This window comes from Aquarana catesbeiana, linkage group LG09, assembly GCF_042186555.1.
Source record: "Aquarana catesbeiana isolate 2022-GZ linkage group LG09, ASM4218655v1, whole genome shotgun sequence".
Classification (NCBI taxonomy): Eukaryota; Metazoa; Chordata; class Amphibia; order Anura; family Ranidae; genus Aquarana; species Aquarana catesbeiana.
In genome coordinates this window covers 238830330-238850583 of record NC_133332.1, presented here as the reverse complement: position 1 = coordinate 238850583, position 20254 = coordinate 238830330, and the positions used below count along the sequence as shown (strand labels likewise).

General features: G+C 39.0%; 1 protein-coding gene across 1 annotated transcript in view; it reads left to right on the top strand.

Annotated features, from left to right (window-relative positions):
- The window catches only part of LOC141108409 (myosin-4-like), a 32243-nt gene extending 16041 nt beyond the window's left edge, over window positions 1-16202 (top strand). The window contains exons 7-40 of the mRNA XM_073600001.1: window positions 1290-1382; window positions 1467-1530; window positions 1620-1718; window positions 1805-1908; window positions 2364-2502; window positions 4563-4681; window positions 4766-4915; window positions 5134-5304; window positions 5386-5692; window positions 5784-5857; window positions 6100-6187; window positions 6973-7090; window positions 7179-7302; window positions 7383-7519; window positions 7791-8046; window positions 8150-8392; window positions 8472-8648; window positions 8740-8885; window positions 8973-9063; window positions 9144-9533; window positions 9620-9746; window positions 9954-10072; window positions 10208-10404; window positions 10493-10676; window positions 10768-10933; window positions 11495-11619; window positions 11699-12007; window positions 12094-12297; window positions 13330-13455; window positions 13559-13729; window positions 14442-14546; window positions 14706-14801; window positions 15122-15256; window positions 16062-16202. Of these exons, the coding sequence (XP_073456102.1) occupies window positions 1290-1382; window positions 1467-1530; window positions 1620-1718; window positions 1805-1908; window positions 2364-2502; window positions 4563-4681; window positions 4766-4915; window positions 5134-5304; window positions 5386-5692; window positions 5784-5857; window positions 6100-6187; window positions 6973-7090; window positions 7179-7302; window positions 7383-7519; window positions 7791-8046; window positions 8150-8392; window positions 8472-8648; window positions 8740-8885; window positions 8973-9063; window positions 9144-9533; window positions 9620-9746; window positions 9954-10072; window positions 10208-10404; window positions 10493-10676; window positions 10768-10933; window positions 11495-11619; window positions 11699-12007; window positions 12094-12297; window positions 13330-13455; window positions 13559-13729; window positions 14442-14546; window positions 14706-14801; window positions 15122-15256; window positions 16062-16079 (5172 nt within the window). The 3' untranslated portion in view covers window positions 16080-16202. The remainder of the gene's footprint in view (window positions 1-1289; window positions 1383-1466; window positions 1531-1619; window positions 1719-1804; window positions 1909-2363; window positions 2503-4562; window positions 4682-4765; window positions 4916-5133; window positions 5305-5385; window positions 5693-5783; window positions 5858-6099; window positions 6188-6972; window positions 7091-7178; window positions 7303-7382; window positions 7520-7790; window positions 8047-8149; window positions 8393-8471; window positions 8649-8739; window positions 8886-8972; window positions 9064-9143; window positions 9534-9619; window positions 9747-9953; window positions 10073-10207; window positions 10405-10492; window positions 10677-10767; window positions 10934-11494; window positions 11620-11698; window positions 12008-12093; window positions 12298-13329; window positions 13456-13558; window positions 13730-14441; window positions 14547-14705; window positions 14802-15121; window positions 15257-16061) is intronic.
- The last annotated feature ends 4052 nt before the right edge of the window (window positions 16203-20254 follow it).

Here is a 20254-nt window from a genome sequence, read left to right as displayed (position 1 = left end):
CTGGCCTTCACAGAGTCCCGACCTCAACCCGATAAAACACCTTTGGGATGAATTTGAGTGGAGACTGCGAGCCAGGCCTTCTCATTCACATCAGTGCCTGACCTCACTGATGCACTTCTGGAAGAATGGTCAAATCTTCACATAGACACACTCCTAAACCCTGTGGACAGCCTTCTTAGAAGAGTTGAAGCTGTTATAGCTGCAAAGGGTGGGCCCACTCAATATTGAACCCTACAGACTAATAGGGCGTACACACGGTCGGACTTTGTTCGGACATTCCGACAACAAAATCCATGGATTTTTTCCGACGGATGTTGGCTCAAACTTGTCTTGCATACACACGGTCACACAAAGTTGTCAGAAAATCCGATCGTTCTGAACGCGGTGACGTAAAACACGTACGTCGGGACTATAAACGGGGCAGTGGCCAATAGCTTTCATCTCTTTATTTATTCTGAGCATGCGTGGCACTTTGTCCGTTGGATTTGTGTACACACGATCGGAATTTCTGACAACGGATTTTGTTGTCGGAAAATTTTATCTCCTGCTCTCCAACTTTGTGTGTCGGAAAATCTGATGCAAAATGTCCGATGGAGCCCATACATTTCCGACAACACGCTCCGATCGGACATTTTCCATCGGAAAATCCGACCGTGTGTACGGGGCATAAGACTGGGATGCCATTAAAGTTTATTTGTGTGTAAAGGCAAGCGTCCTAATACTTTTGGTAATATAGTATATATCATGCTCTTGGGATTCACTGCCCATAGATGGAAATGGGATTAGCCTCTAAATTCAGGTTTTCCAAATTTTGAACCCAATGAACCCTTGGTGTATTGAACCCAGGCAGATTCGCACAGCACTAATAATCACCACCTCATTTGTCATATACTTATGTGTTATTTAAGTAAAAGTTAGCACTAGAATGTGCTAAAAGAGGCAGTATGTGGCTTTCAAAGACCACCAAAGTAGACAACTAAACAAAGCCTTCTGACTCCTATTAGCAGCTTCTGTAGCCCCTTCCTCTTGCAATTCTCTGGCTGAATTTAGCTATAGGTGGTCAGAAAAGAGAAATATAATGAGAAAAATGTATTATAATTTGTACATCTTGGTGCTGCCCCCTCTAACCTTGCTGCTCTAGGCCCTGGCTAATGAATTGCATGTGGGTAAATACAGCTTTGGCTATGCGCATACTAAAATGTATAAGCTAGTCAACACATTTTCAAAACAAGAGATATGTGCACTATCCTAAAAAGTATAACAATAATAATATTATTTATGGATCGCAGGGCACACTGGAAGATCAAATCATCCAGGCCAACCCTCTGCTGGAAGCCTTTGGTAATGCCAAAACTGTGAGAAATGACAACTCCTCCCGTTTTGTAAGTAACAACTTGTACGTGAGCATTCTGAATAAGATGCATTAATATTTGTTATATAATAAAAAAAATTTCCATCATCTCCAGGGTAAATTCATCAGAATCCACTTCGGAACCACAGGAAAACTGTCTTCCGCAGATATTGAGACCTGTAAGGTTTACTTTATAATAAGGACATCTTATCCTTTGAGATACTCAATTTCTTTCCTTGCTTTTGAGTAACTTTTTTTTTCATTTCAGACTTGCTAGAGAAGTCCAGAGTCACATTCCAGCTCTCTGCTGAGAGAAGTTACCACATCTTCTACCAAATCCTGACCAATAAGAAGCCAGAGATTGTTGGTAAATTTGATGTTAAAGCTACAGTATGTCCAATTTATGTAACAAATGGTATGAATATTTTAACCAGTGTGATCTCTTGTCTATAGAATCGCTGCTTTTGACAACAAATCCATATGACTACCCCTTTATCAGCATGGGTGAGATTTCTGTCAAGAGTATTGATGACGTAGAGGAGTTGTTGGCCACTGATGTACGTATTACAAATTACTTTTTCTTAAAGTATCTTATCTAGTATTTAAACCTCAATTATTTTTAGTTTTGGATATATTGTTCCCCACTCTTAGAACCCCATCAGGTTTTTATTGCTGTCTGTGTCTCTGCTGTGGAGATTCGACCTCTCTAAGTGTCCTGGTAACCATTAAAACAGGAGGTTAGGGGAATTCTTCTGTTAGGAACACGTGTTCCATGACAGCTTTCTAAGAAGGGATTTCCTCTCATAATGGGGAGATTCCCTCCAAAGTTCTGTTGTGTCTCTGAGACAGGAAGTCAAGGGAAACATTCTCAGTATATAAGCAACAAAAAATGAAAGAAAATGGAAAGGAAATTTTAAATTGCCTAATATTTTCCAAAATTGAAAAAGTGTGGGCTGTAGATATACTTTAAAACCCACCTTTAGCACACAGTAACCAGTTTGTGTATTTGCAGGGTGCCATTGATATCCTGGGCTTTACACCAGAAGAAAAAATGGGCATCTACAAGATGACTGGAGCTGTCATGCACATGGGAAATATGAAATTCAAGCAAAAGCAAAGAGAAGAGCAGGCTGAACCCGAAGGCACAGAAGGTAGTTTGCCTTTTTTTATTTTAATATCAACAGACCTACAATCAGGCCTCTCCTAACAAAGTATCAAATGGAATATAGTGTTTAACCACTTCAGTATTGGGATCTTTCACCCCCTTCATGCTCAGGCCAATTTTCAGCTTTTAGCACTATTGCACTGTACCCATATGAAATTTTTTATAATTTTTTTTTCATGCAAATAGAGCATCCTGGGTTTTTTATTTTTTGATAAACAAACTTTCCCTCTGTCTTATCTCACTTGCTGTTAGCTTTATTACTATTTTTTTTTGTTTCATTTTAACATTTTACCTTATGCTAAAACTTTTGTGAATCAGTACTTCTTGGACCTTGAAGAAGGGGACACAACCTGAAAACTCGTCCATGAAAAATTATATGTTAGTGCAAATAAAAAAAGTATCACGGACAGTACTCAATTTTCTCTTTGATGAACGAACGAAAGACCAAAAATTTTGAAGAAAATCAAACTTTGTGTAGTTTCTGTTATATTGCAATTTTGCAAAGAAGTAATTTTTCTTCTTCACTGATATGCGCTGATGAGGCTGCCCTGATGGGCACTGATAAGCTGTATTGATGAGGCTGCACTGATATGCAGCACTGATGGGCACTGATATGTGGCACTGATAGGCGGCACTGGTGGGCATTGATACCGTAGGTGGTACTGATAGGCTGCACTGATGGGCACTGATAGGCCACACTGATGGTCTACTGATAGGCAGCCCTGATGGGGCTGCACTGATAATCAGGGCACTGATGATCAGTGTTTTAATTATCTGTGTACATGTCGCCTGTCACACTTGCTGGTTATCAGCTCTCCTTTCCTTACACTGTGACAACACGTGAGGAAAGTACTGCCAGTAATCGCCAAGTTTGTTTACATTGTGATCAGCTGTGATTGGACACAGCTGATCACATGGTAAATGGCACTGTGATTGGCCCTTTACCGCAATCTGAGATCAGCTGTGTTCGAAGGATGCGTGCCCCAGAGGATGAACGAGGGGCATTGGCTTCGGGAGGACGTCCATGGATGCCCCCCTGGAACAACAGAGCCACACTGTAGCCATCTTTTGCCTATAGCACGTAATAAAGTGGTTAAAAAAAAAATGATAAGCTGCGCTCCACACTTAACTACTCCTGCTGTGATTAATTGTCAACAAAATGACTGCATACAACAGTGTCTCCACCTGAAAACCAACCTTCCTTGATGTGTTTCATCTCTCCTGGCTTGCTCACAAGGAGAGGAGTGCGGCTGATACATTTTTTAATATCTTTAATGGAGAGTGGAGACGGACTTCAGTAGCAAGCAACCCGATTGTCCATGTATAAGAGGAGCAAGTCTTGAGCTAGTGTTTAATATATTTTCCTTCTCTATTATATGGTTTGTTTTATTACTGTCCATCTTTTATTTTATTATGCCCAGCAATAAATAATGGTTTGATGTTTTTGAAATGTATCCAGGTAACTATGAGATACATTGTATATTCCATGCTTCATATTTGTCAAACACATATTTCAAATTTACCACTAATAGACAGCAGGTGGTAATCTCTAAGCAAATCTGGGGACTTCATGTAGGCTTTTTCTACAGGTTTTGTGCTAAAATTAAAGCCCCGTACACATGGGCCGAAAATCGGTCAGTCAGTGTGTACAGCTGTCTGTTCAACAGAATGCGGTCTATCAACCTGCTTCTGTTGAATGCATCAACGTCACTTGTGTTGATGTGGGGATCTCTCAGGTTTTTTTTGTTCAACCTGCTGATCCACTGGTTGAATGAAAAGAAAAATCGTATGTATGTACCCAGCTTAAGCCACTGAATTAACCAAAGATGGGAGCCACCCCTCCCTCTCTGCTAGCACAGACCATATAATAAGATAATTAATCAGTTTACATGGGCTTTCAGCGTTTACCCACCGTGCTTTACAAGCTAAATAAATAACTAACAAAAACAGTTTAAAAAAAGTGCACATTTAAAAAACTTTGAATAAAATTTGCCAAAAACTATAACGAGTAATCACTTTCATCATTTTTTAATATTCACTGTGCAGTTGCTGATAAAGTTGGCTACTTGAAAGGATTGAACTCTGCTGACCTGTTGAAGGCTCTCTGCTACCCAAGGGTAAAAGTCGGCAATGAGTATGTCACAAAAGGTCAAACTGTCCAACAGGTAAAATATATCTTAACAGTGAAATTATATGATTTGCTATAAAATTTAAATGAGAAATAATTTACTGTATTTCACTTTCTGCAGGTTTACAATGCTGTTGGGGCTCTCAGCAAGTCTGTCTATGAGAAGTTGTTCTTGTGGATGGTTGTCCGTATTAACCAACAGCTGGACACCAAATTGCCAAGACAGTATTTTATTGGTGTGCTGGATATTGCTGGATTTGAGATATTTGATGTAAGTTGAAACTAAATTAAAGTTTTCTGCCATTTCTTGCTCCTGGAAACAATACAGCTCTATGTTGTATCACTAGTCACCTAAAACTTTTAAATGTAAGTCTCTTGTACATTATATGCCAAAGTCCTGTAATTTATCTCTAGTACAACATTTGCTAGATTTGAGATCCTATATATATAGTAATGTCCAAACCCTTATCTATATATCATAATCTATAGTACAACAGCTTGGAGCAACTTTGCATTAACTTCACCAATGAGAAACTGCAACAGTTCTTCAACCACCACATGTTTGTCCTGGAGCAAGAGGAGTATAAAAAAGAAGGAATTGATTGGGAGTTCATTGACTTTGGTATGGATCTGGCTGCCTGCATAGAGCTTATTGAGAAGGTACGTGTTGAAATTTCACACTTTTTGCTCAAAAATGTAAAAACAGTCTTAATTTGAAATAGAAACAATTTCTTTGCATAGCCAATGGGTATCTTCTCAATCCTGGAAGAGGAGTGCATGTTCCCCAAGGCTACTGACACTTCCTTCAAGAACAAGCTCTATGATCAACATCTGGGCAAGTGCAAGAACTTTGAGAAGCCCAAACCTGGCAAAGGAAAAGCTGAAGCTCACTTCTCTCTGGTGCATTATGCTGGCACTGTGGATTACAACATCAGTGGGTGGCTTGACAAGAACAAGGACCCACTGAATGAGACTGTTGTCGGCCTTTACCAGAAGTCTCCAGTGAAGCTCCTGGCCTTCCTTTATTCTTCCTATGCTGGTGCTGATGGTAAGAATTCAGAAAGTTGAAAGACACTCAGCTTGTTATGAACCTTACATATTTTGATCCATAGTTTACCATACTAGAATCTTAATTTCAGCTGCAGACTCTGGTGTAAAAGGTGGAAAGAAAAAGAAGGGGTCCTCTTTCCAGACTGTCTCTGCCCTGTTTAGAGTAAGTGTTGCTTGTGTGAAGGAAATCTAAAATATGTGTTCTCGGATGCTTTAAGTGCAATTTTTAGAAGCATTTTTTAGTACTTACAAATACACTGTTCCCTACCACAGCTTGCAGTTCTTTTACATGCTACTTGGAAACACTAATAATAGTAATATAAAAATATTATGTGTCTTACAAAGTATTATAACCCTGACTGTTTTCTGCTATTGGGTACCAATTTTCTTCTCATTCTTCCACAGGAAAATCTGAACAAGCTGATGACCAACTTGAGAAGCACTCATCCTCACTTTGTACGTTGTCTGATCCCCAATGAGACAAAGACTCCAGGTAAAAAAAAAAAACACAGGTGTTACTGTACAGTGTAATGCCCCGTACACACGGTCGGATTTTCCGACGGAAAATGTGTGATAGGACCTTGTTGTCGGAAATTCCGACCGTGTGTAGGCTCCATCACACATTTTCCATCGGATTTTCCGACACACAAAGTTTGAGAGCAGGATATATAATTTTCCGACAACAAAATCCGTTGTCGGAAATTCCGATCGTGTGTACACAAATCAGACGGACAAAGTCCCACGCATGCTCATAATAAATAAAGAGATGAAAGCTATTGGCCACTGCCCTGTTTATAGTCCCGACGTACCTGTTTACCGCGTTCAGAACGATCGGATTTTCCGACAACTTTGTGTGACCGTGTGTATGCAAGACAAGTTTGAGCCAACATCTGTCAGAAAAAATCCTAGGATTTTGTTGTCGGAATGTCCGAACAAAGTCCGACCGTGTGTACGGGGCATTACAGTGTTACTGTATAGCTATATGTTTTGTTTTTTTACCGTTTAATGCTGCTATTTGAATCTCAGATGAATATTCTCACCTGATAGCTGCTACTGGACATTTCTGTAGATTGTAGATCCTCACTGTCAGCTTCCAGAAAATGGAGAGATTAGACTGTGAAAGCATCCTCATATGTGGTCTCTACAAGTTCTGTATATATAAGCTGCTTACCACTCAAAGTGAATACATGTTCCAGCAGTGGTGGGCACTAACTTTTCATGAAATATTGATTTCAAAGCTTGTTGTATATTTTTAGTAGTTGTAATTTTGTTTACTAGGTACCATGGAGAATCATCTGATCATCCACCAACTTAGGTGTAATGGTGTGCTTGAGGGCATCAGAATCTGCAGAAAGGGTTTCCCTAGCAGAATCCTGTATGGTGATTTTAAACAACGGTATGCAGAGGTCAACTGTTTTGGCAATAATAATAAACACACTAAAACTGAGATGACGACTGGATATTTTAATCTTTTTTTAATACAGCTACAAGATATTAAATGCGAGTGCCATTCCTGGTGGGGAGTTTATTGACAGTAAGAAGGCCTCTGAGAAACTTCTGGGCTCCATAGATATTGACCACACCCAGTACAGATTTGGACACACAAAGGTAGGAGGTCATAATAGTATATTTGTACAATAAAGAACTGACATAAGGGAAAATAAATTGCTAAATTTTCTCCTCAACAGGTGTTCTTTAAAGCAGGTCTTTTGGGTGTCCTTGAAGAAATGAGAGACGATAAGTTGGCCCAACTCATTACTCGCACTCAGGCTCAATGCCGAGGTTTCTTGATGAGAGTGGAATTCAAGAAGATGGTGGAAAGAAGGTTAGGATGCTGTGACAGTCTGTATTACACACAAAAAAAGGAAACAGATACCACAAATACATAAATATTGGACAGGTTATTTAAAATTTAGGAGCAGTCAGTACTGGCAATTTTAATTCCAACTTCCTGATATATGGATAGCTGCACTGCATTGATTAGATTTCAGTCTTCTATTCTCTTTTTCCAACTTTAACTGTTGTTGTAGGTTGTTCTTTTTCCAGGTGTAATTCAGAAAAAAAGTATATTAATAAATTTGTGTTACTTTTTCCAGAGATGCTATATTTGTCATCCAGTACAATGTCAGATCATTCATGAATGTCAAGCACTGGCCATGGATGAAGCTGTATTTTAAGATTAAGCCTCTTCTGAAGAGTGCCGAGACTGAAAAGGAGATGGCTAATATGAAAGAAGAGTTTGAAAAGACCAAAGCAGCACTGATTAAATCAGACGCAAGAAAGAAAGAGCTAGAGGAGAAAATGGTTGTCTTACTGCAAGAAAAAAATGACTTGCTGCTTCAAGTGCAGTCGGTAGGATGCACAACATAACAACATAAAAGAACCTTAATATTTACATGTGAATGAGGCTCATATTAATTGCAACGTCTTGTTATTTATGTTAAATTTCATATAGGAAGGTGAAAGCCTGAACGATGCAGAGGAAAGATGTGAAGGTCTGATTAAAAATAAGATTCAGTTGGAGGCTAAGATCAAGGAGATCACAGAAAGGCTTGAAGATGAGGAGGAGAGTAATGCAGAGTTAACTGCTAAGAAGAGGAAATTGGAAGATGAGTGCTCTGAGCTGAAGAAGGATATTGATGACTTAGAGCTGACCTTGGCCAAAGTCGAGAAGGAGAAACATGCCACAGAAAATAAGGTAGGAGACCTTACACTGGTTCTTATCAAGTTACTTCTACTTTCAGAGTACACATCTATTTAATACCTTTTTTGTCTAGGTTAAAAACCTGACTGAGGAAATGGCTGCACTGGATGAAAACATTGCAAAGATTTCCAAAGAGAAGAAAGCTCTCCAGGAGGCACACCAACAGACTCTTGATGACCTTCAAGCAGAAGAAGATAAAGTAAATACTTTGACCAAAGCTAAAACTAAGCTGGAACAGCAAGTGGATGACGTGAGTGCATTACTCTACAATTATACAACTATTTGTTCAGTGGTTTATTAAATGGCATTTTCACTCATTTGTAAATATTCAATCTAAACAGCTGGAAGGTTCCCTGGAGCAAGAGAAGAAACTTCGTCTTGACCTTGAGAGAGCCAAGAGGAAGCTTGAAGGAGATCTGAAATTGGCCCAAGAAACCATAATGGATCTTGAGAATGAGAAGCAGCAAGCTGAGGAAAAAATAAAAAAGTTAGTCTTATTATTTAAATTCATTTATAAGCCTGTTTTATTAACATAAGTCATTTTTGTAAGATTAATATTACTTTTCAAATTCAGAAAAGACTTTGAAATAAGCCAGCTACAAGGAAAAATTGAGGATGAGCAATCCTTGGCATCTCAACTGCAGAAGAAGATTAAGGAACTTCAGGTAGATTCACTGTGGAAAACACAATTGTATATTTAGCAATAAAGGATTGATTGTAATAACCAAATGTTTTTTTTTATAAGGCCCGTATTGAGGAAGTTGAAGAGGAGATAGAAGCAGAGCGTGCTGCTCGTGCCAGGGTTGAGAAACAGAGGGCTGACTTGTCCAGAGAACTTGAAGAAATCAGCGAGAGACTTGAAGAGGCTGGTGGTGCCACTTCTGCTCAGATTGAGCTCAACAAAAAACGTGAGGCTGAGTTCCAAAAATTGAGACGTGATCTGGAAGAATCCACCCTTCATCATGAAGCCACCTCTGCTGCCTTGCGCAAGAAGCATGCTGACAGTGTGGCTGAACTTGGAGAACAGATTGACAATCTCCAGAGAGTTAAACAGAAACTGGAGAAGGAGAAGAGTGAGCTAAAGATGGAAATTGATGACCTTGCTAGCAACTTGGAGAATGTCTCAAAATCAAAGGTATGAGGAATATCATTAGAAAACAAAAACATGTTTCTATAATAAATCAATCCAACTTGTTCAACAACAATAAATGTTCCCCCCAGGCCAACCTTGAGAAAGTAAGTCGTGTTCTTGAGGATCAGCTCAGTGAAATCAAGACCAAAGATGACGAGCACCAGCGTGTTATCAATGACCTCACAGCCCAGAGAGCCCGTCTGCAAACTGAAAATGGTACAAATCTCAGTCCTAAATTTTTTTAAGCTGCTAAAGAATGATGATCTCTGCTACTGCCTATTGTTGTCAATTAGTAAAACACGTTGATATACTGTATATACAGTATAAACTTTAACTATTATAACTTTGTGGGATTACTAAATATATAATATGATAGCCTAATAATAATACCAGATTAATTAAATAACATTTTTTCTTTTCAAGGTGAGCTGTCCCGGCAACTTGAAGAGAAGGAATCACTCATTACTCAGCTGAGCAGAGGAAAGCAGGCATTCACTCAACAGACTGAGGAACTAAGGAGACAACTGGAGGAAGAAACCAAGGTAATGTAAACACTTTAGTATTAATGGAGTCCCCAAAAACAGTGAGGGTTGATTGATTAATTACTAAAACTTCTTACCTCAAAATGAGAAAAACATATTTCTAGTATCACAACATAAATGGATATGTGTTTACAGGCCAAGAATGCCCTTGCCCATGCCCTGCAATCATCCCGCCATGACTGTGACTTGCTCCGTGAGCAATATGAAGAGGAACAGGAGGCAAAGGCTGAGCTTCAGAGAGCTCTGTCCAAGGCTAACAGTGAGGTTGCACAATGGAGAACCAAATATGAGACTGATGCCATTCAACGCACAGAGGAACTGGAAGAGGCCAAGTATGCTTGTGCTGTAAAAAACTTTCTGAAACAAAGGTTGATATATGTATCTGAATACTAAACAGACTTTCCCACTTCTTACGTACAGGAAGAAACTCGCTCAGCGTCTTCAGGAAGCTGAGGAGCAAGTTGAGGCTGTGAACTCCAAATGTGCTTCCCTAGAGAAGACCAAACAGAGGCTACAAGCTGAAGTTGAGGATCTTATGGTTGATGTGGAGAGATCAAACAGTGCAGCTGCAGCTCTGGATAAGAAGCAGAGGAACTTTGATAAGGTAATAAAGACTATAAGTTGAGACAGGTTCTGTATCTTATACACCTCTAAATGTTTTGATTCATCCGAATATACTTATTTCAATTAAACAGGTTCTGGCAGAATGGAAACAGAAGTATGAAGAGGCCCAGGCAGAACTGGAATCAGCTCTAAAGGATGCTCGCTCAATGAGCACAGAGATCTTCAAGATGAAAAATGCATATGAGGAATCTTTGGATCAGCTTGAAACTCTCAAACGAGAAAACAAGAACTTGCAACGTAAGGACCCTATGTTTCTTTTTCAGGCATGAAACAATGATGTTTCTAAGAAGCACACATTTATACACATGACAACAAAGAATTTCAAATATTAGCCTTGCAATGCCCATGAAAGTTATGAGAAGTCTGAAAACTCTGGTTATACAGATAGTAATTATGCATGTTATTATGGAATTAAAATGGTTTCCTGAAAAGTCTTGACATATTTTCTGAGGTGGTGATGGTGAAGCTCTTTTGAAATTCTGTACAAAGCTAGATTCAATTAATTTGAAAATCATGAAAAAATAACCACATTATTTCTATTCTGTTCCCCAAGACGTGGGACCACACTAGAGACCACTGTCTTTTACTCCTGAACTCATGAGTTCAAATGCACTCCTTCTTTGAAGCTGATGCAAATTCTTTATCCTATTGACACTGCTAATGGAATCCTTTGTCTTTTGTGTATTTGCAATTGTATTATATGATGCTGTTCCTATCTTGTCACTCTTTATACTTTCTTGAAACAACAAAAAAAAATCTTCGAAACAGAAAGTAACCCCATTACTTATCTCTAACCAGAGGAGATCTCAGATCTAACTGAACAAATTAGCGAGACTGGAAAGACTGTACACGAGCTGGAAAAAGCCAAGAAATTGGTGGAACAGGAAAAGAGCGACTTGCAAGCAGCTTTAGAAGAAGCTGAGGTATAGAATCCTCTAATGTTGCCAGAAAAAAAGGCTTAGTGTTGATATTTTAGTATTAATCCTGCATATGCTTAAACAGGGATCTCTGGAACATGAAGAATCTAAGATCCTTCGCATCCAGCTTGAATTGAACCAGTTGAAATCTGAGGTAGACAGGAAAATTGCAGAGAAAGATGAGGAGATCGAACAGTTGAAGAGGAACAGCCAGAGAATTATTGACACCATGCAAAGCACACTGGATTCAGAAATCAGAAGCAGGAACGATGCTCTGAGACTTAAGAAGAAGATGGAAGGTGACTTGAATGAGCTGGAAATCCAGCTGAGCCATGCCAACCGGCAAGCCGCTGAGGCCCAGAAACAGCTCAGGAATGTACAAGCCCAACTCAAGGTAAACATTAAAAAGCACTTGAAAATATCAGGTTAAAACAACCAGTTGATATATAGCTTACATAGAATGTGAATTTAAAATTCTAGGACAACCAGCTGCAGCTGGATGATGCCCTGAGGAGCCAGGAAGACCTGAAAGAACAGGTGGCTGTAGTGGAACGCAGGAACAACCTGCAGCAGGCTGAAATTGAGGAAATCAGGAGTGCTCTAGAACAGACAGAAAGATCTCGCAAGGTGGCTGAGCAGGAACTCCTGGATGCAAGTGAAAGAGTTCAGCTCCTGCACTCCCAGGTAAGAACACACATACATACATTTTTAATATAATCAACATATTATGTACAGAAATAGAATGTTAAGATGCTATTTTTGCATAACAAGTAACAAAAATGATACAGAGCCATATGATATGTAACAAAGAAAAAAGTGGGTCACTCAAGACTTAGTTTAACAGGAACCAAAAGGCATATATATCAAAAATACAAAAGCCCTAGGACAAATACATGGGTATTTCTATAATGGTCTACATGGATATATGTAAAGACGGCACATTGGGCATTTTGTGCTTCAAGGGAGCACAGCCATAAGTACCATATTTTGTGGAATCTATTAGGTATGCTCGTCTGGTGTTGATGAATTTGAATTTGGGAAGTTTTGCGTTAATCTGGCAGAACACCTACAAAAAGGGGGAAGGGTTGGGGTTTTTCCATATCAGTAGTTTGAGCCTTTCTAGCTTGAAGGAGTACTGTGCCCCTGTGGGTCCACTATCCACTAACTGGAGTCCAAATGTTTACAAACTTCATTAAGGGATGACTCAGGTGATATATATGATTGTGATGCTGAAAGGGTACCCTTAGCATTAATCTAGACCAGTAGAGAGACACCCACAGATTTCTGATTACAGCCTTCTTGATAGCAAAGAGTATTGTGTGTGTGAAGACCTGGTTTGAACTTCTGATTGTCATTAGCGCAGTAAAGGTGCTGAAATTACAGAATATAAGCAAGGAGATGGTGAGTTGGGAGGAAATAAAATAATTGTAAAAGTTGCTGCAGGCCAGGTCACCCTCAGCGGAAATGGCCTATAGGGAGGACTTAGCTATTCTCGGCTGAAAGTGCATCAAATAAAGATGGTTATGGCGAATCTATGTGTTTGAACTATTTATGAGGGAGGAACATGAGGGTGCTTTAAGGGAGTAAAAGAATGGAAGGGATATAATTTTAATTAGTATTATTTAACCTTTAAGATTCAAGGCTATAGCACTTCATATTTGTAGCCTAGACACCATATGGGTCAGGAGTACAGACAATTTCTTTCTTTCTCCTTAGAACACAAGCCTCATCAACTCCAAGAAGAAGTTAGAGAGTGATATGAGCCAGCTGCAGAATGAAGTTGAGGAAGCTGTGCAAGAAGCCCGAAATGCTGAGGAAAAAGCCAAGAAGGCCATCACTGATGTATGTATTGCACTGTGCTGTGGAAATATACAAACAGTATAATTAGTTAAGTTGACATCTTTTGGAGCAATAACAATGTAAATATTTTATTGTGTGCCTAAAGGCTTCTATGATGGCAGAAGAGCTGAAGAAGGAGCAAGACACCAGCGCTCACTTGGAAAGAATGAAGAAGAACCTTGAACAAACAGTGAAGGACCTGCAGCATCGTTTGGATGAAGCAGAACAGTTGGCAATGAAGGGTGGCAAGAAGCAACTCCAGAAACTGGAGTCCAGGGTCAGTAAATCTGAATTCTGTTTCAAAGCTACATGCAAAGCAAAATGCTAATAACACAGTTAAATTCATATATGGGAGATGTTTTAACTGTCAAAGGATTGGTATTTCTTTTCATCCATTGGATTTGTTGGAGACATAAAATTATGGACTTTGGAGAGAAGATGCTTTTGCAGTTCTGATTTTGGTGATTTAAGCAATACAACTTGATCACTTACCTACCCCCATCCTGTGACTGGGCTACAAAGGAGCATCAGAAATAGCAGACTTTTAAGCGTACACCTCTGCCCAGTGCCCACTCTGATTTCTTCTCTTGACAGAATGTTCCCTGTAAGCACATGTGCATACAGCACATCTGATTGTCCCCTAGTACCAACCTATACCAAATATATAATACTTACTATACTAAAAGTTGACTTTAAAAATTATTTTAATATTAATGAGTAAATAACTGCACTAAATGTTTTTTTTGTTCAGCCTGGAGTTCAGTTTAAAATTGTGAAGAGCCTTTTCTTATTTTCATTTGCAACCCAAATCATACTCTACACTTTTTTACAGGACCTCAAACATCTGTACAACTTTCAATCTATTTGTCAACCCATCCTCTTCTAGTATTGACCTAGAATATTCAGTAGTATACTGCTGCTTTTCTTAACCTTGCCCTGCTTTGTACACAATGCTCTTAGCTACAAACATTAAAATTCTGCTTTTAAAGGTGCGTGAGCTGGAAAATGAACTTGATGCTGAGCAGAAACGTGGAACAGAAGCCATCAAGGGAGTTCGCAAGTATGAGAGAAGAGTGAAAGAGTTAACTTACCAGGTATATTAGGAAGATTACAGTTATTTTTTTTTTTTTGCTAGTTTGATGTAGAGTAAAGAGGGGATTGTTTGTAGTCTGACAATTCAATTTTGAACAACCAGGGCTCTACATATGTGGGAAGAAATCTGTAAAACAATATACTTGTATTTGTTTTTGCAGAGTGAAGAGGACAAGAAAAATGTCTTGAGACTCCAGGATCTTGTGGACAAACTCCAGCTGAAGGTCAAAGCCTACAAAAGACAAGCTGAGGAATCTGTAAGTTGATCAGTACACAGTCACCAGTAAGCTTGCATTCTTTAAGGAATGTCCTTTGACACTCGCACCTCATACACTTAGGTTCCTCAGTTTGAAGATTTAAATACGGATTCTGGTTCACTTTTGAGTTATTTTTCTCTTTTAGCAGTACAGAACAGTTTATGAACTTTAGTGCACATTCCCATGTCTGTACCTTTTACTCTAAAGGGACACAAATGAACAAAGTGTGCTGTACACAACCAACCAAGCAAGAAATGCCTTATATAAAATGCTTGCAGGTAATACTGTATCACTGACCTTTGTCAATCATTTGTTTGAAGGAGGAACAAGCCAATGCACACCTGGCCCGCTTCAGGAAAGTCCAACATGAACTTGAAGAAGCCGAGGAAAGAGCTGATATTGCTGAGTCCCAGGTGAACAAGCTCAGAGCCAAGAGCCGAGACATCAGTGGAAAAGTAAGAATCACCAATTCAATCTATCTATCTATCAAATAAAATGTGGTTTGATGACCAAGTGGTGCGCCTCCATCCTTATATACTTGTCCATCAAAGCATTTGATTGGCCCTGGACTTTATATGAGGCGCAGCACAATTAACCAATAATTACAAAGTAAACATGATTACCAATTTGCTAATGGATCAATACAAATCCCATTAAAAAGAAATAAATAAATACATTTTTTACGTAAAAAACAAATGAAATAATGACAAGCTGATTTGTAGTTGTTTCATATTAATACATTTTTATACATGATTAAGACGTGACTGGCCATATACATTCTAAATGTCAGCAAAATAAAATAGGAAAGTACATCCGAGGTGATTCGGTGTTCACCTCCTCAGGACTAGGTGCACGCCTATATAGATCTGTAAAATAAAACATTTGTTTTAAAGTATATAATCCAATTGATGATAAACCAATGATATTGTTCAAACTCAAGGGGCCACCACAAGGCCCCTATACTTACAAATTAGCTAAAATTACAAAAACATGGCAATATTTCGCTAGGTTATTATTTAATTCTTTTTTTATTTGTAATGGGATTTGTATTCATTATCTAATGTCTATCTTTCTCTCTTTCTCTCTATCTTTGATCTTTTTCTCTCTCAGTGTATGTATATTATTTAAGTGTACATCACATATAATCTGTTTATTAATTCTGTCTGGTCTCTTTTATAACATGTTTGTCTACTTTATTGTTACATAAACATAATAATCCCAAATGATACTCAACTTACTAACCTAACATTTTCCCCGCAGAAAGGAGAAAGCGAGTAATTCCACCCTGAAGCTTTGTGTCCGGGGAAAAGGTGCAAAATGCAAGCTTCTTCCTGCACACTTGTAATTAAAGCATTATTGTCTTTGTCTGTGCTTGTGTAAAAATAAAATTTTGCAAATATCGCTGACATGTCTGTCATTTCATTGGGTGATATGTGTGCAAACCTTTGGAAATAAGTACACAGGAATAAGAAACATCATCCATCAACTCCCAGGATCTTATTCTGAACCCTGTAGAGATTACACCCCCTTTTCTGATTTGGCTCATGAAGTCTTATGTACATACCAAACTTGGAAGGTCAAATACATGACACCAACCAATATGATTCACTCACTAAACCTGCTAGACATATGATCTAGTGTCTATGCCAAAGTATGGCCATTGATGAGTGTAAGCCAATTGACGCACCATGCTTTAGGGTCATGTGACAACATTGAAGAAATAACACTTTTCTACAATGTAAAGTAGTGAGTGTACAGCTTGTATAACAGTGTAAATTTGCTGTCCCCTCAAAATAACTCAACACACAGCCATTAATGTCTTAACCGCTGGCAACAAAAATGAGTACACCCCTAAGTGAAAATGTCCAAATTGGGCCCAGTTAGCCATTTTCCCTCCCCGATGTCATGTGACTCGTTAGTGTTAAAAGGTCTCAGATGTGAAAGGGGAGCAGGTGTGTTAAATTTGGTGGTTATCGTTCTCACTCTCTCATATTGGTCACTGGAAGTTCAACGTGGCACCTCATGGCAAAGAACTCTCTGATGATCTGAAAAAAACAAATGTTGCTCTACATAAAAATGGCCTAGGCTATAAGAAGATTGCTAAGACCCTGAAACTGAGCTGCAGCACGGTGGACAAGACCATATAGTGGTTAACCAGGAAAGGTTCCACTCAGAACAGGCCTTGCCATGGTCGACCAAATAAGGTGAGTATTGCCAGTAATTCTGAAGCGGTGGGGGGTCAGCCTGTCAGTGCTCAGGCCATACGCCGTAGACTGCATCAAATTGGTCTGCATGGTTGTCATACCAGAAGGAAGCCTCTTGTAAAGATGATGCACAAGAAAGCCTGCAAACAGTTTGCTGAAGACAAGCAGACTGAAGACATGGAATACTGGAACCATGTCCTTTGGTCTGATGAGACCAAGATAAACTTATTCAGATGGTGTCAAGTGTGGGTGGCAGCAACTGGGTGAAGAGTACAAAGACAAGTGTGTCTTGCCTACAGTCAAGCATAGTGGTGGGAGTGTCATGGTCTGGGACTGCATGAATGCTGCTGGCACTGGGGAGCTACAGTTCATTGAGGGAACCATGAATGTCAACATGTTCTATGACATACTGAAGCAGAGCATGATCCCCTCCCTTCGGAGACATTTGCTGTGTTGGAAGACTCCAGGAACAAAGCCGGGCATCAAGTCCATAAAGACATGGGTGAGTTTGGGGTGGAGGAACTTGACTGGCTTGCACAGAGTCCTGACCTCAACCCGATAGAACACCTTTGGGATGAATTAGAGCGGAGACTGCTAGACAGCCTTTCTTGTCCAACATCAGTGCCTGACTTCACAAATGCACTTCTGGAAGAATGATCAAACATTCCCATAGACACACTCCTAAACCTTGTGGACAGCCTTCCCAGAGGAGTTGAAGCTGTTATAACTACAAAGGGTAGGCCCACTCAATATTGAATCCTACGGACTAAGACTGGGATGCCATTAAAGTTCATGTGCATGTAAAGGCAGGTGCCATAATACTTTTGGTAATATAGTGTATATTCAGTGACAGTATAGACTTTTGCCACGTACACACGGTCAGAATTTCTGACAACAAATGTTCGATGTGACCTTGTTGTCGGAAATTCCAACCATGTGTAGGCTCCATCGGACATTTGTTGTCAGAATTTCTGACAACAAAAATTTGAGAGCTGGATCTCAAATTTTCCAAAAACAAAATCCGTTGTCGTAAATTCCGATCGTGTGTACAAAATTCCACGCATGCTCAAAATCAAGCAGAAGAGCCGCACTAAAAATACATAAATAAAGCGCTCACAAACATAAACCCATTATAAGTGAAAAAAAGTGAAAAAAACATGTAAAGTAAATGTAAAGTCCATAAAAAACTGAAAAAATGCTTCACATCTGGTGTGCAAACAGTGTAGAAGAAATGTTTCAGAGAACACCCCCACATGTGTCCCCACTCACCAGATCACAATGACACCCAGCTTTTCAGTCTGGGGGTCAATAAGGCTTGTACCGATATCCAAAGGACGTCAGGCAAAATGAATTGTGGAACTTGTTGGTAAATGTTTCTTCAAGATGATATCTCAGCCATAAACAGGTACCCAAAAGGAAAGAGATGGACAAATAGTGAAGTAAGCTAAGAACAGGCTTTATTGCGCATAAAAAATGCATACTTACAGACGTAAGTTAAAAGCAGGCATAAAATGGGGAGAAAATACAGCAGATGCTGTTATTGGCAGTCTTTCAGTAGTACCGGAAGTTGCGTTGCGTCGCCTGAAAAATTCTCTGAAACATTTCTTCTGCACTGTTTGCACACCAGATGTGAAGCATTTTTTCAGTTTTTTATGGACTTTACGTTGTGTTTTTTTTTCACTTTTTTCACTTATGATGGGTTTATGTTTGTGAGCGCTTTATTTATGTATTTTTATTGTGGTCAAGTGTTTAGCACTTTGTGTATAGCAGCTCCACTCACTTTTGTATTACCCTATTTTTGCACCATCAGCGCAAGTTTATATATATATATATATATATATATATATATATATATATATAGTGTATATATTTTTTACAGAAGAGCCGCACTGGCTAATGAACTTCATTTTTCTCAGCTCGTCGTATGTGTTGTACGTCACCGTGTTCTTGGCAATCGGAATTTCCGACAAAATTTGTGCGACCGTGTGTATGCAAGATAAGTTTGAGCCAACGTCCGTCGGAAATAAATCCAGGAGTTTTTTGTCGGAATGTCCGATCGTCTGTATGCGGCATTACACTGAGAGAGGAGAAGAGAAAAGTACAGCCACTGTGTACTTGTAAACATAATGAGCAAACATGTAAAACTACACATAGAACAAAAGTTTTAAAATATTGATATTCAATATAATTAGTTAAAAATACCAATCACGTCGACATTCACATCTAAAAATGTTTGGAATTATTATTATTATTATTATTATAATACAGGTTTTATATAGTACCAACAGTTTGCTCAGCACTTTAAAACATGGGGCAGACAGTACACTTACAATACAAACAAATACAGGAGGTATCAGAAGGCCCTGCTCGTTAGAGCTTACAATCTAGAAGGTAGGGGCAAATGGAACAAAAGGTAATAACTGTGGTTTGGAATAAAGATTTCCATTGAATGACCTAACTTATCAAGTTACTATACGGTAAAGAAGCATGAACATGCGCAAGAATAAATCTTGTCTTAATAATATATTCCCACAACAGCAATATGAAGTAGATGAAAAGATGCAGAACTTTAAGATGGAGATATGGTTAGGATGAGACATGACGCAGGTGGAGAGTCCCAATGGGCCAAGACATGAGCAGCTGCTGTATTACTTATCCAAACCCATTACTCTTTAATGGGAAAATGACAAGCTTTACACTAATCTCAGAATTTTATGATAATACTTTCTACTGGAAAAAAAATGCTGCTGCATCATCTGCCAAGAAATATATAACAATTATGGACAGGTCCAGGGCCCAGCATCGTTTCTCTTCTGCTGTTCGGGACAATGATCAGAAGTTGGCCAGGCTGTTGACAACACACATTTACACACATACACTACTTTACAGAATGACGCTTATGTGCTCTATTTCCAGTTGCACAAACTGCATAACGATTCACAGCTGTCCCCATTTATTATTAATATCAATAACGAAAGGAAGAGAGTTCAGTCCTCACATATCTTCACTAAAACAGTTAATTATACTGTAAGTATCAATTAAAACTTGCACTTAGATGGTTGCTGTGTTAGAAGATTCCAGGAACAAATCAGGGCATCAATATGTCAGTGCTGGGACCTGTAATCATTCCCCTAAAGCCATTCATGAGATTAAAGCCCAACTCCAGCAACAACTGTTTTTTTAAACTTTTGTATAGAGTGTGCAAGTTTTGGGATTTTATTACTGTCTGTGCCCACCACTAAACAGACT